We start from the raw sequence: 16,729 nt of genomic DNA, 5'->3' as shown, positions 1-16,729 counted from the left end.
TAACCCCACGACGTCAGCCGTCTTCCGGCTACGTGTGAGCAGAGGAGTGTCCAACAAACAACAAAAGGTGTGCGTCACTGCTCCCATGTAAAACCTGAAAAGTAGGTTTTATGGCTGCTTGGTATGTGAATCGAGGCCGTCTGCTTAGTCACATTTTCATCTGAGCGCTTTTGCTCTGATGTGGTTGCTTCATGGGTTTCTATTGACTGCTCTCGCTCAGTGAAAGCCAACCTATCATCATGCTGCTTCTAGTCAGTTTCTAGTTCACTGTAGAGCGTTTAACCTCATTTATTGTCATTTATTTACTCAGGTCTATAGTTTTGTTTTGTGAGGACGAACCACAAAGTGAGAACAGAGTCTTCATGAATGGATTAATGCTATTTTCTGATTCTACAATGAAGACGCACTGAGACAGCAGCGTTCAAACCTCCAGTCTACTCAAACAGAAGTCGTTTTTCTCTCAGCAATGAACTTCAGGTGAGTTACTGAGGATCCGACACTGATCAGATAAGTACTGTACATGCAGAGTTACAGGAAGCTCATAATGTGCTGAGCCGAAACACAACAAGATGGTACGTTGTAAGAACTTCACTGTTAATTGACTTCTCAGATGTCAAAGTGAGGTGATATGTAATCACATACATGGTGAACGAATGAGCAGCATTCAGCGAGCTGAGTCTCAGATGCTCCCACTGCCTCCTCTTTCCTGAACATGTTGTATGTTCAGGAAATGTATGTATGCATGTTCTATGGTCTTGCTCCTTTTCTGAGAGTGCTGCCACACTTTAGTAGAATAAAAACGATGATCTGAGGTTATCAATAATTTGAAATTAACTTAAAAAACTTATCAAATGTGAAAAAACCCTATATAGTAGGATAAACACTGTTGTCCATTTAACTGATGTAATCCCTTCAAAAAACTCAGTGACATGTCATTTTTTGGCAAATGTAGGTTTATGATGTGTTCTTAAAAATGTATTTTAACATCAATTAATTTTTTACCGTATGATACTCCTGAATATTGACTTGTGTGTGGACTGGGCCGTTGATTATTTTACACACTAATCTTTTCACCTACTAGTGAACATGTCAGTCGTGACCCTTCCTTATTCTTTACCACTCCTCACCTTTATTTGTGCAGTTTTTGTTGTCTTTGTTCTTAGCTGTATGTCTGTTTCTGTGCAGTCAAACACTGCAGTCAGATTCCTTGTATGTGTGCACATACTCGGCCAATAAAGTAGATTGATTCTGATTCTTGAGTACTACCAAACAAGAATTAATATTACAGAGTAGTGAACGTTTGCCACCTTGTTACTTCAGTATCTTATTTAAATCACTTTTGAAGATTTAGATTTTTATTGAAATTTTTATTGAAAGACTTTCTTATTATTTTTGCCTTAAATTTTAAGGTTTAATTTCACTTTTATCTTTTGAGTTACACTGCACTTAATTCAGATGTTCCACTGAAGTCTTGCACTGCTCTATTTTAATTCAGCCATTGTTTTCACATGTCATTCTGTTTTACTTATGGTTTTAATCATTCATCCATTGTTTTAAGTTGTATTCCTTCTTTATCTTTTATGCCGGCCTGTTTATTCATATAGTACTACATATTCTACTGCTGTGTTTATGTGTTTGCTGTAAAACACTTTGTAGCACCGGTTTTGATAGCTGCCATTCAAATAAACTTTACTATTACAGCATTTCCTCTTTGAATGAATGAAACGAGTCAAAGGCCTGTGACGTGCAGTTCCTCATCACGAACACTTGGTGGCAGTGCTGCGTCATCTCTGAGTCGCTCGCGCATGCTCAGTGCGATGTAAACATTTGCTAGGCCGCCGCCGTCTGTCTGAGCTCCGCAGACGTTTGTGTACACGTATTATACGGCTGCATGGGCTGGACCGAGCGCTCAATGGAAACTAGCTAACTTAACGCTGGCTAGCTTTCAAGTGGAAACCTAGCTGTGCTAACTTCGAAAATATAGCTAATGTATTCGGATAAAGTGTTTGAAAACCGGTCTTTTTCCTCTGATAGTAGGACTGTACTTTCGTGCATGGGAAGCAGACGACGTTTGCTGCCGCTGGTTCAAAACGCTTCAAGGTAAAGGAGTTTTTTTTTTCGGGCTGCGTCTAGTTACTGGAACGAACATTTAACTCTTAAAACGACTGCTAATTATATCTGTCTGTCCAAGTGAGTGGTATAACATTAATAAACAGACGGCGTCAAAACTGAACTTTTTCGTTTGGTTAGTCGCAGAATTCGCTTTATTCACCGTTTGTCAGCGCTGTCAGTGAATGTTTACTGTTGAACAACTACTTAGATAATTGGCTCGCAAAGGACTCCGGCTATCGCCCGGAAACATGTAATTTAATTATAAATGGGATTCTTTCGTGCCTGCTAATGTAGATTTAGCCTAAAGGTGTAACGATGTGGCGCTACTGTAGTCTCGTCGAGCTCGTTAACGTTCGAGCTTTCTGGAAGAAAGTCTCCGCATACTGTTGCTTTTGATGCTAGATCTCCATTTCAGCCCACTCCAGCAGCGAGCCTTAAAAGGACCAGAGCCTCCTCCGAGTCCAGCGCCTCGGTCCTCTGCTGAAGTTACGGCCTGTAAACCCAAATGTTTTGGATTTGAGAGAGCACCATGTGTAGTCTAAGCAAAGGAGGTTAGCTGCTCAGCTGCTGTCAAACCAAAGTTTAACACCTTTAAAAAAAGTACATCTTATCCCATATTACAGTAAGCGACGCCAGGCTGGTGAGAATATGAGAGGTTTTAAGGGAGAGTTAGGAAAAGTAGGACGGTGCTGCTGTGGAAGTGTGAGTGATAAGATAAGGAACATTAAGTCGTTACAGCCAGCAAGTATTACAAAAAGCAAACCGGGGCACAAAACTATGTAAATGTACATTATGTACAGATTATAAAAGTACCAAATGCCATAAATATCCTAGTGTCCATAAAAAGTACTATTGCTAATATTCTTATGAGAAAAACTCCTAAAGTCATATGCTGTATTGCCCTTGAGAAATACTAGGACTGTGTGTATGCACAGTATATACAGTGTACAAACATACTGTTGCGATAAGGATGATAAACAGTGTTACTGCACAGCTGAGCGGTGGAGATGAAGGACCTGTGGTCGTGGTCTGTCTGACACACTGGATGCAGCAGTCTGCTCCTGAAGGAGCTGCCTACGGGTTATGGGTCGTCCGTGATCGATGTCAGCTTGGCTAATGTCCTCCTCTCACCCACCTCCTCAATGCAGTCCAGGATAGATCCAGCTCCCCTGACCGTCCTGACCGTGATCATGACTTTTAGCTCCCAGCATCTTGATCCAGTAACCTGTGAAAAATGTGGGCTGTTAACAGTCGATGCAGAGCAGCAGCAACATGATTTACTCCTTTAAATGCAATCCATTCATCATTGTGAGGAATGGGACCTTCCTGTTCGCACATAAAAATATCTGTGAAAGTATTAATTCTCATCAAATGGAAATGGTACAGTACATGTACTTCTACTTGTATTTAGCTCAAGTGTATTCAGTGTCCGTACACCTCTATCAGGCAATGGCTCTAATCAACCTGGATGGTGATGAAATTATCAGGTTTAGTGACACTGTAGGGCCCCAGTTTGGGGAAGCAGCAGGAGTAGCGGTGTAGGAAGCTGAGCTGCTGTGGATGGGGTGGCAGCAAAATGTGCTTTAGCCCCCTTAAAAAGGCCCAGTGTGCAGGATTTAGAGTCATCTAGTGGTGAGGTTGCAGATTGCAGCCAAATGAATTCCTCTTGCCTCACTCTCCTCTCTGAGGGTGGCGGCTATAAACGTGAAAGTTCCTCTTTAGAGTTGATTGTTGCTGAAGCGTATAGCATTTTATTGTTTGGCTCTGCTAGTTTTTCTGTTCAGGCCCACTGTAAAAACATGGCAGGCTCTGTGAAAGAGGGCCCCCTCCTACAATTCAGATTATCAGGTGATTATACATGAACGAAACCCTAAGTATGAATATTTCATGGGGTCGCCCTAAATCTTTCACACTGGTCTCTCAAGTGTGCGCTGCATGTAGAATGTATTCACCGCTTTACCTTCCTGAAGCTGAAGCTGAAGCTGTTATGTTGCTCTCTCCAAAGCCACCAGACTCCTTTGACAAAAACAGTAATTTTTGCTTGCAGAGCTCGGGAGTTGCTGGTCTACCACTGCCTCAGTCGGTAGTCTGTGTCATTGTGTGACTTTGGTGAATCCGAACTAACCCTTGAAAACACTGGAGGCAGTCGTCCAGCCACTCCTGTGTTCTGCGAGCTGAAATTATTGTTTTTGTCAAAGGAGTCTGGTAGCTTTGAAGAAAGCACAGATGGGATTTAACGGCTTCAGTTTCCCACTGGAAGGGGCTATATGACGGCAAGGTAAAGTGTTGAAAATACTCTAAATATAGCGTAGACTTAAACTGATGTTGATCTTTGTTTTTTGTTTTTTATGTGGGCCTTTTTTAGGTGGCTAAAATAAGTTTCGCTGCTGCCCCGTCCACAGCAGTACATTGCTTAGCTTCCTACACGGCTGCTCCTGCTGCCTCTCCAAACTGGGGGCGTGCAGACCGCCATCTACTGTAGAATATAGACACATACCTCATGGACTATCCCTGTAAGTGTAAAATGAGTGCCCTGGGTGGTCACTACCACATGCTTCTGTAATTAACACCGTACAACTCTGCACTGTTTTCTTATTAACATGCATCTATAAAGACCATAGATGGCCATGTCAGAGTCAGAGGATGCACTTGCTGGTACTTCAGAAGCTTCACTCTTCACAATATAGATGGAGGGAAGACACAGTTCATTCGGCAGTTATTCTAACATCTTTTTTGACTAGGAATGGAGCAGAAGATGTGCATGTGTCTGTTTTGTGCTTTGTATCTGCCTTTCATTTGTACTATGTGCATTGTGCTACTTTCTAAAGTGTGTTTTTTCGCAGGCCAAGTGTAAATTATTAGCTGGCAGTCGTGGCTCTCATTATGTGTCTGCATAATGAAGAATAGCCTTCAGTGAGACTGTTGAAATGCTGATCGTACACTGGGAAAATCTGAGCTTCCCTCTGTGTGTGAGGTGAAAGGCTTTTCTACCTCAGTGTGAGCGTGTTTTTGTAAGTCCAGCCCGTGTTTTAATACCCTCACACAGCTCATGGACGGCTTTTTCCCCCGAAGATAGCCGTGCTCTCCTGCTGGGCCAGACAATTTTGAACTTATTCAATGGTTAGAAATGGCATGTGATGAAAGAGGACGGCTATAAAAACTTTGTAGACTGTATCTTGTAATTTTACATTTGTCCTGGCAGAGGGGTTTGTGGCTTTTTGCCTGGTCTGTTGTGCAGCTCTGTGAAGTGTCTGCTGGGTGCTGAGCATTTTGAATGGTCTTTCTCAGTTCCCCAATCGTCTTGAGGTTGTTTCGCTGAGGCTTTCTTCTTGCCTCGCTGTGGGTTTCATTAGCTATGCGGGCTGCATCTCAGGGCCCCTTTTGAGTTCTTTGGCAAACAAAAGCAGAAACAATCTGTGGATCCAGGATTTATAGGGAAGCCTTGCTTCAGTTGGCCAGGCTTGCTTGCAGGAATGTCTTCAAAGGCCACCTGGACGTTGGCATCTCTCAAAGCATGGCCTTCCCCTGTTCTCACTGAGTTGATGAAAGTGTACTTCTGCTCAGATTTTGCTCCCTGAATGCAGCTTTTTTTAGTCTGCTTAAAAAAGTGCACGAAGGCTCACAGGGAGTTGTTTTTGCTAACAAGGTTCATCCTTAATCAGAGCTAAGACACACATAAACAAGGCGAGCTCCAGGCCTCACTTCACTCAGATCCACATGGTGTTCAGTCCACATGCTCATCTTTTATTTCCCCATTTAGTTCTGCATGGCACCCCCCACTATGGGAGACCGTGTGTGGAGAAGCCTCACGTTCTTACAGTCAGTAACATCGCTGCTTCTGTTCTCACAGCGTCTGTAATTAGTTTATGATAGCCTTTCAAAATCTAACAGTCGAGTAAATTGCAGTTGTCTATAATTGGCTTAATGTGGCTGTAGGGAAGACTCGATGTCCTGTGTTTATTGTGCTGTTCAGGTGAATTTAACAGTGTGACTCTGTTAATTCTTTCTAAGATAAACTAATTCAGTTGCTGTCCAAGTGGGAAAACATGCTGATCATCATCTGACACAGTTTGCACTGCACACAGTGGTTGTATACTCTGGTTGTGTGCAGGATGAGGAGATGTCTTGGATCCTGTTATTTGATGTTAATGACAGTCTGCATGGGTAAAGGCAACCTGCAGACTGTGACTCTTAACTGTTTGTGCAAGCAACGTGAGAATCATGAAGGTCTTTTCCTTTATTGATATCACAGAAACTGTTGATAAATCCCTCTTTTAACTGTCTAATTCTAGTCGTTATTATCCGTTTTTTCAGAAATGACAGTGAAATGTAAACAAGTGCTGCTGCTCTGCTCAGCCAAATGCTTGAAAAGATGTTTTTATTGTTTTACAAGGTGAGTGTTGCCTTCAGGTGATTTATTGCCGCCGGCCTGTGGGGTCTGTTAGTTTAGCTGTAATGTCACGTTGTTGATGGAGGTGGGTCGATGTGCCCCCCGCAGTGACAGCTCAGGAACAGGGTGTTGTTATGAAAACAGTAAAAGCTTGGTGTACCAACTTCCTCTTTCTCTCCATTTCAGAATAGATTTGGCACCGTCAATTCCTGAGAGACCCCTGACGTAGAATGATATCTATATTAAAACTTCTTTCACTTTAGATTTGCACAGTATATTCATAATAATGGACATTTTATACATACTCTGGATTACAGTGAAGATGCAGACAGGAAACGTGGGGAGTGAGGCCCCTGATTCAGATTAAACCTGTGATGGATGTGTTTATCTAACGTGTTACTAGCGACACCACCTCTGTGCTGTGTGGTAACAGTAGAGTCACTCAGTGTTTCTCTCTGTGTTCAGAGGATAAAAAAAGCTGAGGTAACATATTTTCAGTCTGTACTGAAGCACATTCTCATCACCACCACACTTACCACAATCTCCCCCGCCACCTCCTTTGTTTTCCTCTCCGTCTCCTTCATGTCTTTCGCCCTCTGCAGACCTGATACTCGCAGAGAAATGACTCATCATTTTTTAGTAAAATGTATGAAATGATGGTTTCCTGCCTGCGAGCAGTATCCAGACGTCCTGCTGGGGTTAAACCAAATGCACGTTCTGTTTTTTTCTCAGGTGAATTTCAGAGAGGTTTATCTTTTTTTTGCTGAGCACGGAGGTCCACTTCCTGTTGTACAGTGATTTCAGCAGGAGCCTCCAAGAAGTCATATCATTCGTGGAGCACTTTGACCCCTTCCAACAGTATGATCAGCATATGACCGCAGAGCAGAGCGTCATTAGATCGGTCGAAGGTTCAGAAGAGTGGATTACCTTCAGGACAGAACCTGTTTCTGACGTTCTCTTAATGAGCACATGCTGGATTTCCTCATGGAGTGTGTTAGCAGCTGAAAGCCAATGGTTTGGGATTATTTGGAATAGCAGGTAGGAATGTATAGATGATTCCCTGCATTCAGTTTGAGGTTGTTTTTGACTCAGCATGGCTGAGCGCTGATCCAAGTACGACCCTAGTTCTGAAAAAGATGAGACGCTGCGTAGAACATAAATAAAACAGATCGTGACTGTTTGCTGATCCTTTTTTGACAAATACTCAATTAAAAACAGCACAAAGTCGATATATTTAATGTTTGAGCTCTGTAAATATCTGCTTATTGTGAATCTGATGCAGCAACATGTTTCACAGACTGGGAAAGATGTGGAACGGTCCAAAAACACCTGTTTGGATCATTCCACAGGTAAACAGGCTGATTGGTAACAGGTGAGAGGATCATGATTGGTGTGAAAGGGGCATCCACCCGCGGCGTCCCAATGTGTTTGGGTTGTACTCGGTGGTTTTTCAGGCTGTTGTCAGTGATATACCATGGAAACATGACGTGGTGCATGGTGGTGTCTTCCTCAGTAAAAAGTTTTACATGTGACAGACATTAAAGAAACGTGTTGATTCAAAAGGATAAAAATCAGCATAGTGCAGCTGCATTTTTATTTGAAATGATTTAATATAAAATGATTATTGATTGCCATTCAATCCATACCTAAAAGACTTTTACTGGAAAACGAGCAAGTCATTGAAAGACGTTTGGCCAAATTCATTTGCCAGTGCTGAGTTTGAAAACTTAGCAGCTGCATCGATCCGGCCGACACTGACCACCTGCTCTGTGCTACCAGCGCAGCTCCAGCAAAACTGATAATGAAGCACTAAAAGGCTCTGGGATGTAATGACGTTCAGTAGCTGCGAGATAAGAACGGTGGAATGTTTTCTTTTATAGCTGTGTCAGAAGAAGTGTGGAGGTAGACGTGTTTACTTCAGCCTGCTGAGGTGCTTTATTTACATTTACAGGTGTTCTCCTTCCTCTGCAGGTGGCGACAGACAAGGTTGCTGGTAAGCTGAGTTCTACTCTCTCATGGGTGAAGAACTCGGTGTCCCACACCGTCAGTCAGATGGCTAGCCAGGTGGCCACGCCCACGTCCCTGCAGACCACTGCCACCTCCTCCTCGGCGTCTCTGTCCTCGCCGTCCTCTCCGGCACAGCTGAGCCCTGATGATGTGGAGCTGCTCGCTAAGCTCGAGGAGCAAAACAGGTAAGCAGTCCGTCTCTGAGGCTTCACCTGCGCATCAGCGTGACCGGGTTTGATTTGAAGTTGTTGGATGGAGGTAGACTTTGTTCTAAGGCCGGTTTGATTGCATGTGTTCTGTGCTGGAGAACACAGTCTGACTGATTGGCAGATAAGATATAAAACAATCAAATATGTGGTTAAAGTCGAGTATTTCTTCTGGCTGATCAATATTGTGAAATACTCGAGGCTGCTTCTTGTTAGCTGCTCCTGGAAGTTGTCCTCCAGCACGTTGGCATAATGTCAGAAAACAACGCTTAGCAACTTTTAAGTTAATTGCTTGTGAAGCGAAAAGACAGACAGCTGATTTATAAAGTAATGCACATGCATTTAGAATGTGAAATGTATATATAGTACATAAAGGCTATGAAAATTGCAAATCAGAAGAATAAAAGAACATTTGGGGCGGCTGTGGCTCGGGAGGTAGAGCAGAAGGTCAGTGGTTCAGTCCCTGGAATCGCAGTCTACATGTCGAAGTATCCTTGGGCGAGATACTGAACAACACAACACAACACACTGCTGTGTGAGTGTGTGTGAATGGTCAAAAGCTTCGTCTGAATGTGTGTGTGAAAGGGTGAATGCAGACTTGTGTTGTAAAAGTCTTTTGAGTGGTTGTCAGACTGGAAGAGTGCTATATAACTACAGCCCATTTACCCTGTCCAACTCCTCAAGCCCATAATCAGCATTTGACACATCACCACTGCTCAGATTCAAACAAAAAGGGCAAATTGATTTGCATCTTACCCAGTCACACACAGGCAAGGCTCAGCATCTACCTCATCATGAAAAATTAGGAAGCTGAGGACATGGGACATAAGCGTTTGACCAGGTTTGGCCCCTGAATGCAGCACCTGAGGGCAGAAGGAGGATAGAGTGGATCTGCTCTGTGCCGTGAGATTAGCATGCTCAGAAGTGTGATGGTGCTGCAGGGTGTCATTAGCTTCTGCTGTTAATTGATTTGCTTATTAATTCTAATGCTGACATTCTTTCAAATTGCACTACTGACACACAGTCATCATGTTCACCCCCCATCCCCCTCCTGGTCTGCACACGCAGAGCAGAGTGCTGCTCGGCAGGTTGTGACATGCCGGCTCGCTAACCGGAGAATACAAAGAGGACTGATGGAAGAAAATGTTACGGCCTCCAGTTTGTCGGGTTCTGGAGGATTTGGGGGGGTTTAGCTGGTTGGCAGAGGTTTTGAGTTGTTGTTCATTGAGGGTTTGTCCCCTTTTTGAAAGTTGTGAGTCTGGTTTGATGTCAGTCAGTCATCTGCTGGTTTGTCTTTTTTAGGGTGTTCGACCGTGTTCGTCCCTGCCCTCGTTCACCTGAATGCAGTGTGAGAGAGAAGAGGCTCAGTGTGTGCAGACGTGGACTAACTGGTTTCAAGATGTTCCCTCTCTCTCTCTCTCTCTCTCTCTGTGTGTGTGTGTGTGTGTGTGTGTGTGTGTGTGTGTGTGTGTGTGTGTGACGGTTGACTCAGTAGCCTTGTTTAAGACTGTCTCATCCACTGGCTTAACTGTACCTGGGATGAGATAATCAGAGGTTAAGAGACGTGGGGGACAGCCTGCACACCCTGCCGCTCACAGAGAGTGATGGAGGAAATATTAACCAATGGCAGCAACCTCCTATTTATTAGTTAAGCACTGTGAGTGCACATTTGTTTTTAGGATTTCTGTTTGCTTCTGATGTGCTGACATTTAAGTGTGAGTGCGTCCTTTGTTCGTCTCTTAGCGTTTCACTCTGTGTGGTGCTGAGCCAGATCTATGGACTTGTTGGTTGTATTCCATTCAGTCATTATTTATACATCTACTGGACAGCATACAGGTGTCAATTAGGACACGAGTCCTTTTATTTCCATAGTTATTTGTTCTACAAGCAGCAGGCTCGGCTGTGTTGGCTGCATCAGACAGGCTACTTTAACCTTTGGTCTGGAATTAGTAGTGATGAGCGTACTTGCGCTGTTAGCACTGTGGATAATGTGATGACAGCACAGCAGCTACTCGCCAGGCTGATGAAGAGCTTCTGTTTCTCCCCAACATTTGTCTTTTGTGACTCGTCGTCCTCCGTCGAGGAAACGTCAAACAGGCAGGACTACTGCTGCCACAGCTCACCCAACTCTTCCTCTCTTTCGGAACATGTCGTGTGAGATGTCACACGAGGTGTCACGACAAAAACACTCTGACCCGCCAGACTTTGCGGGTCATCGTGGGGCGTCCCAGACGCTGCACAGAGCAGGTTTAGATTTGAAGTGTTTCGTGGTTTTCCTCATGCAAGTTGAGCAAATGAGGCAGTAAACCTGCTTCTTAGGACAGGATCCACAACTCGTTGGAGTTCATTTCTACAAAATCTGCATCATACTTTAATTTCTGCATCTGTCATCTACCTCTGCATTGTGTTTATCTTATTATATATTCTACAAATAGAAGGGTACTTGTACTTATTGCTCCTAAGTGGTAACAGTAGCTTTATTTGTGTGACACCTTCATGCAAACTGCAGTTGTAGTAAAAATAAGATCAAAGATGAAAACAGAATGAAGGGAATGCATAGCATAAGATGAAAAGTGAGAAATAAAAAAACTGAAATGTGAATTGAGCTGTGCTCTGTGTGCTGTCCCTGAGGTGCTCGTCGTTCACATTAAAGTGCTGTCCGAGGATGACCTAACTCCTCCTGCGCTGCCAGCTTTGTGAATTCTTCCTCCGCTGTGACTCTCACCCATGGCGAGTGCCCTCTGTGTCAGCATGGAAACCAAGCGTGCGGTTCAGAGGTCGGGATTGTGTCACAGTTAACAGCGAAGCTCTGTTGAACGGAGGTCGGTGACTCATCGGTACGCCCACAACGGCTACTGCTCCAGAATGCTAAGTGACACTTGTGATGGTTTGCCTCGTTATGGGAGATCAAAACAAACCAGGGAAACGCTTCATTTTCTCCTTTTCGTGAAGCTCTGGCAGACTCCCATCTGGTGAACAGAAGTCATAGAGTACAGGAGCTCAGAGTTCGCTCGCCCTTTGACCCCCACGCACAGCTGGTTCCTTTCATGAGACACATTTCTTCTTTGCTTGTGACCGACACTGTACCCTCTCCTTTCTAAACCACCCTGTAGCAACACACTGATATCTACCAAACACGCAAATCTTATCATTTTGTTTACAAGACAGGTGCATCGACAGCAGGGAGGACATTGGTATTCATGTGCACTTGCTTACCAAGTGTTTGTGTGTTTGGTGAGGCCTTTGTACCCTACAGAGCAGATAAAAGGCACGAGCGTTCGTTCGGCAGCGTCACACGGACGAGGAGGCCTCAAGCTGACTGCTACAATCTGTAAATCTGATCCAGAATTCCTAAAAACCAGAGACATGAGGAGGACAGCATGAGTTTATCTTGGTAAGCTTTGTCGTACCGTGCGCTTGTTCTCCTGCTGTCAGGAACTTCGAACTGAAGTCGTTGAACTTGTACCTCTGAATGTTTGGCTTTTTGTTCTTGCTCAAAATTCAATCCAAATTTTCCTTTTGATCTCTGCAAGTGCTTCACTTTCACTGATTCTCTGTAGTTTTTCCACATTTTGCATTTGTGAAGCTTCAAACTCGTTTGACTTCTGGTGAATTATTAGCAGGTATGTTCAGGTTCATGTGTAACACACGGTGCTGCAGCCTGTGTGACTAACTAATATGCTTGAAAAACCGGCAACTCCTGCCCAATTCTAGCTGTAAGATGTTCCTTTTATTCACTTTTCAGCTCCACATCAGAGCTGAACACAAGTGCAGAGGCTCTGTGGCAGGCTGGTCTTTCTGGTCGTTCACTTCACTCCCTCCCACACGACCCAAATTTGGCTGTAACCCTAGCCTTTCTGGGTGCACCCTCAGTGACGTGGCGGGCTCCAGCGGAGAGGCCCCGGCCTTTTTCCGAGATCAGGTGTCTGAGCCTTTGTGTGTCTGTCATGAGCTCCGCGGCGCCGCACAGGTTTGGAGTCGCAGGCTTTCTCTGCAGGCTGATCTGTGATCAGGTCACTCTGTCGTTAACTGTGGTGATGCACCGATAAGAGCGATGCAGTGGAAGATTAACCTGCTGAAAAACACACAGCTCCAGCTTCTCCAGCAGTGCTCTTCCAAAGCTGACCGTGGATGAAATCCTCCACCGGCCTCCACCGATTCTCTGTTTTCTAACAGACCTGTTGTAGTGTTTTCGGCCACTTAAAGCTGGTGCCAGTAGAATTTAAATGAGCTCCAACTCTCGTCCTTAAAGTGTTTTGCATCCCTTTTGTACAGTCAGTCAAGAGTTTAATGTCAGCGTTAAGTTGCGAGTTATTGAACAGGAGGATTTTTGGGCTCACGTTAATTGAGTGTGTTTCTAAATTCCTCCTGTTTATAATCCCAGTGTGGCTGCTGATGAGCAGACGTGAGCTAACTGGACCAGCTGTTTGATGGTTTTACTGGTGATGGTGTAATTTATTATGTGTCTGGGCAATTCTTGAATCAGGTGTGAGTGTGTAGACATCTGGAGAGGGGAATTAATCTCTAATTGAGCGCTAACGATCAGGCTGTCACAGTCTCTGTGATGCAGAGGGTTGTTTTATGCTCATAAAGCTGCGATGCACTCGTGGCTTTCTAAATTAGCTCCTCATTTTTAGCACTGCCCTAGAAATGTGGGCGGTTTTAACACTCGATGTGGTTTGTCAGTTTGCCTCAGTCACAGCCTGCAGATTGTCTGGCACTGATTCTACATTTAGCACAGTTTGAGGACTCGTATTAGCACCTCTGCACCGGCACATCCACGTGTGTCTGATGTACAGCATGTTTTCACATGTCCCTCTTCTCAGATTTGGTGTGTTGAGGTCTGGAGATTGTTGAGGAGAAAACAATGCTGTCAGTTCTGCTTGTGCTAATGTAATTGTTTTCCCAGTAAACAACATAAACCATAGTGGATTAAGTCATGTTGCTCACACACGTTGTTCAATGTGCAGCTGATTCATTACAAGTTACCAACTCCAGAATACGAGAAGCCCTGTCCCTCATGTTTGGACTGTAATTTTTTTTTAAGTTTTGCTTTCCACGTCAGCTTATTGCCGCCATGAAGTTCAGACTTTGATTCATCTGTAAACATTGCTTTCTTCCATCCTTTAAAAGAGACATTTCTGGTTCTTTGATTCCTGCCAAACACTTCAACTGGTTCTGATAAATGTGTTGGAAAAGCTACTTTGCTGTTAAGGCTGCTGTTTGTCAGTAGACTCGTTACTGTGGATGATTTCATGCTATTTTCACATTTGTTGGGCAGTTAGCAGCATACAGTCAGGCAAGAAACAGGGAGGGGGGGTTAGGACATACAACCTGCTAAGGTTGAACCAGAACAGTTAAATTGTCTGCATGTTTAGCACTAGTGGGGCTGCACGATATGCAAAAAAAATCATATTGCAATGATTTTGACAGATTTTGGAGACATGAGTCATGGTTTTAGTGGGAATGGTAATTTTTTCATTTTGATTTTCCTTCAAATAAATCTGAAAATGATGATGATGTGATGTTTGCTGAGGTCTGGATCAAACATGCATGTTCACTTAGGTGTGGAGGATGTGATTTGTAGGATCTCTGTAGTACTATGGGGCTTCATTAGTAACGAAGGGTTGGGTTGAAATAAACCCTTAATTCACCAAATCGGGAGAGGAGTGAGAGAGGGGACGGACATCAGAGGAGCAGCGTGGGAGAAAGTGTGTAGAGCTAGAATATTTTCACTGGATATCAGGACTGCGGAGACGTCAATATGTCAGACTTCAGCAGATTTTCCTGGTGAAAAACGGAAATTACCAGAAAACGGAAACTTGCATACGTACACAGTGTTAACGGTACATCCTGCCTCTTGCCTTCACTGCAGGCTGCTGGAGACCGACAGTAAATCGCTGCGCTCCATGAACGGCTCCAGGCGAAACAGTGGCTCCTCCCTGGTGTCCAGCTCATCCGCCTCCTCCAACCTCTCCCACCTGGAGGAGGACTCGTGGATCCTGTGGGGACGAATCGTCAATGAGTGGGAGGAGGTCCGCAAGAAGAAGGAGAAGCAGCTAAAGGTGAGACCAGTGCACGACTACCTGTGAGGTGACAGCTGAGTCTCGTGCAGACCTGCTTAACAGCTTACTGAAACACGGCTGCATTAACAGCTTACTGCGACACATTTGACCCGCCTGCTGGAGACGAGGTTATGGCACTCACAGGCCTGGAGTGAAGTCAAGGCTGCTTAACAGTAATAATAATAATAATAATAATAAGCTGAGCTTTCAGCTTTAATTAATAACACCATCATGTTTAGGGAAGTAGTTTAAAAACACAAACATGATGGACAACTGTTTACTGCATACTGCTGTTAGCTGATGATTAGTCTGATCAGCTCCCGTCAGTAATCCATAGACTGTAAAGCATTAATCAAACCAATAAATAACTACAGTCAGTGAATCTCTGACAGCCTCCTCATACTTTAGCCGTGAGCTCGTGTTTCTGTGGTGGTGTTAAAAAAATATACAAACAGTATTTGAAACAAACACAGGTTTCCTGCGCTCTGCGGGGAAAATATTACACCAAACTCCCTTTCAGGAATGAGACATATTAACAGTTCCTTACATGTCCACAAAAACACATCACTCCAGAAACACGAGATAAAAAGCATCATGTGTCGGTGGTCTTCTTGTCAGTTCGGCATCAACAAATAAAGAGAAACTGTATTTCTGCCCAAACTGCACAGTTTGGATTTTGTGGCTGTGCTATTTTAGCGGGAGAAGACCATGGGAATGAGAGGTGAACCGTTTCAAAAGTTAACATTTCTGATTAAAATACGGGCTGGTTGGTGTATCAGATACACGCTGGGTTAAACACAGACTCGGGAGACGTTTTACACCTATAAGATCAAAGTGAGATTGTTGCAGCAGCGGATCGGGCTGCAGCAGGCACCATCACTGCTGCAGCTACTGTCCTCAGAAACTCATAGTGTCAAGCTCCAAGTGTTGATTTCAGGAAAACTTCATGAATTAATAATTTTTTATAGCTTAACTCATCCATCTATTTTCTGCTGCTTCTCCGCGTCCAGATGTCCTTAATTTATTAAGTTACGTCATTAAGAATTATTGTTCTATAATGCTGGAAAGTGCTGAAAAAAAATTAATAATAAATCATTCTGAGCTGTAACGTTCAAATTGGTTCATAAAATTGTTAAATTGAGCTACAGATGCTATAAAAATGTCGTAAAAGTCCTAAGCTTGTCTGGTGACCCCTGTCTAAATCCTGGAAAGTGACAATGGCTCCATCTGTTCGAATGTTTACTTGCTCCAGAAGTAATTCCTCGGCCTATCTTTGTCCTCGGTGACCCTGAAGTGTTGTCATTGAACGCGTTATTTTAGTTCTTGACATTTGAAGCTAATTTTGGATTGCTCGTTTCTACGGTTGCTCTCCGGGGTCTCCGGTGATAACCTGATGCTCAGTCACTGTCAGCGGCACTTTGGCTTGAAGCGCACGTGTGGTGGATTTGTGTGTAACCACAGTTCCCAGAAAACCCAGTTCGGTGCTTCATCTGTAACGTTTTGATAACGGGCAGTAGCTGAGACTCTGCCTCAACCTGGAGCTTCCTAATGTTCAGCTGAGTGGTGTGACTGCAAAGCTTTGAAGGTGTGATTGGTTCTGGTGCCGTCGTGTCTCCTGAACGCTCCTCAAACTGTGCCTGGATGATTCAGGCTCTGTAACAGAGAGCGTTCAGCTTTGAAATGATGCCTTTCTCATCGCCGCCCACATTTAAAGCCCGTTGTCTGCGATCCGCTCACATGTAAGAACAGGTGCGGACATGGAGTTGCTGTTGCATGAAAGTGTTGATGAAGCCACACATGCAAATGGGACGGAACATCTTGTGCAGGGGCAGAGTTTCTGTTTTTCTTGCCACTTTGTGTTCAAATGGGGAAGTGCTGCAGGGACCTGTGAGCGTGCATGGGTGTTCCTCTGTGATTTAACAGAAGTTGTAATGACCAGATGGCTGCAG

General features: G+C 44.1%; 1 protein-coding gene across 3 annotated transcripts in view; it reads left to right on the top strand.

Annotated features, from left to right (window-relative positions):
- The first annotated feature begins 410 nt into the window (after positions 1–410).
- Positions 411–16,729, top strand: part of evi5b (ecotropic viral integration site 5b) — a 31,708-nt gene continuing 15,389 nt past the window's right edge. For 2 of the 3 annotated variants that reach the window (XM_076726698.1, XM_076726697.1), the window contains exons 1-3: positions 1,812–2,100; positions 8,474–8,694; positions 14,591–14,780. In XM_076726698.1, coding sequence (XP_076582813.1) covers positions 8,555–8,694; positions 14,591–14,780 — 330 coding nt within the window. In that variant the 5' untranslated portion in view covers positions 1,812–2,100; positions 8,474–8,554. Of the gene's footprint in view, positions 478–1,811; positions 2,101–8,473; positions 8,695–14,590; positions 14,781–16,729 lie in introns of those variants that run through there. The other variant, XM_076726699.1, reaches the window with a different exon arrangement.

The sequence above is a fragment of the Chaetodon auriga genome, chromosome 3 (genome assembly GCF_051107435.1).
Source record: "Chaetodon auriga isolate fChaAug3 chromosome 3, fChaAug3.hap1, whole genome shotgun sequence".
Classification (NCBI taxonomy): domain Eukaryota; kingdom Metazoa; phylum Chordata; class Actinopteri; order Chaetodontiformes; family Chaetodontidae; genus Chaetodon; species Chaetodon auriga.
The sequence above is the reverse complement of the archived record's forward strand: the minus strand, read 5'-3'. Positions and strand labels throughout refer to the sequence as shown.